This window comes from Malurus melanocephalus, unplaced genomic scaffold (assembly GCF_030028575.1).
Source record: "Malurus melanocephalus ecotype Western Australia unplaced genomic scaffold, MMel_1.1 scaffold_4437, whole genome shotgun sequence".
Taxonomy (NCBI): domain Eukaryota; kingdom Metazoa; phylum Chordata; class Aves; order Passeriformes; family Maluridae; genus Malurus; species Malurus melanocephalus.
Window position 1 is genome coordinate 2,927 of NW_026627669.1, and position 1,325 is coordinate 4,251.

Below are 1,325 nucleotides of genomic sequence, written 5' to 3' on the forward strand. Positions count from 1 at the left end.
TTTTGGGGGTTTTGGGGGGGTCCTGAGTTGATTTTTTCAGGTTTCGGGGTGATTTTTGGGGTTTTTTTTGCTGATTTTGGGGTTTCTGCCCCCCCAGGTGGTGATTGACAAACACCCCGTGAGGTTCTTCGTGCACAAACGGCCCCACGTGGATTTCTTCCTCGAGGTGGTGAGTGACCCCAAAAACCCCCCAAATTCACCCAAAGTTCACCCAAAAATACCCCAAACCACCCAAAATTCACCCAAAAATACCCAAAAAACACCCCAAATCACCTAAAAATACCCAAAACCACCCCAAATTCACCCAAAAATACCCCAAATTCACAAAAAAATACCAAAATCTGCCCAAAAATACCCCAAAACACGCAAAATTCACCTAAAAATACCCCAAATCTGCCAAAAAATACCCAAAACCACCCCAAATCCACCCAAAAATACCCAAAATCCCCTAAAAATACCCAAAAAAACCCCAAACTCACACAAAAGTATCCCAAATCCACCCAAAAATACCCCAAAACACCCCAAATTCACCCAAAAACTCCAAAAACGCCCCAAATTCACCCAAAAATACCCAAAATCTACTCAAAAATCCCCTAAATTCCCCAAAATTCACCCCAAAACCGCCCAAAATCCACCCCAAAATACCCAAAATCTACCCAAAAATACTGAAAATCCCCCCAAATTACCCAAAATCCACCAAAAAATGCCCAAAACACCCAAAAATCGCCCCAAAATCCACCCAAAAATACCCAAAATCCACTCAAAAATACCCCAAATCCATTCAAATCTACCCCAAAACCACCCCAAATCTGCCTGAAATCACCCTAAATTCACCCAAAAATACCCAAAATCTGCCCAAAAACACCCAAAATCCCCCAAAATTCACCCAAAAATACCCAAAACCCCCAAAATTCAGCCTGAAATACCCAAAATCCACTCAAAATCCACCCAAAATCCCCCCCAAACTTCCCCTGAATGTCCCAAATTTTGGGGATTTTTAGGAATTATCCCAAATTTCCAAATTTTTCCCAAATTTTGGGATTTTTTCCCCAATCCAGGTGAGCCAGTGCTACGAGCTTTGGGTGTTCACGGCCTCCATGGAGATTCACAGCCCCAAATCCCCCCTGAAATCGCCCCCAAATGTCCCAGATTTTTGGGATTTTTTTTGAATTTCGGGATTTTTCCCAAATTTCGGTATTTTTCCCAAAATTTTATTATTTTTTTGGGATTCAGGTGAGCCAGTGGTACGAGCTGGTGGTGTTCACGGCCTCCATGGAGATTTACGGCTGCGCCGTGGCCGATAAACTCGACAACAACCGCAGCAT

General features: G+C 43.2%; 1 protein-coding gene across 1 annotated transcript in view; it reads left to right on the plus strand.

The window, feature by feature from the left end:
• CTDNEP1 (CTD nuclear envelope phosphatase 1) overlaps nucleotides 1–1,322 on the plus strand; it is a gene marked incomplete at both ends in the record, with an annotated part of 4,245 nt that extends 2,923 nt beyond the window's left edge. Inside the window, 2 exons of the mRNA XM_057389266.1 lie at nucleotides 62–169; nucleotides 1,234–1,322. Coding sequence (XP_057245249.1) covers nucleotides 62–169; nucleotides 1,234–1,322 — 197 coding nt within the window. The remainder of the gene's footprint in view (nucleotides 1–61; nucleotides 170–1,233) is intronic.
• Nucleotides 1,323–1,325: the final 3 nt, after the last annotated feature.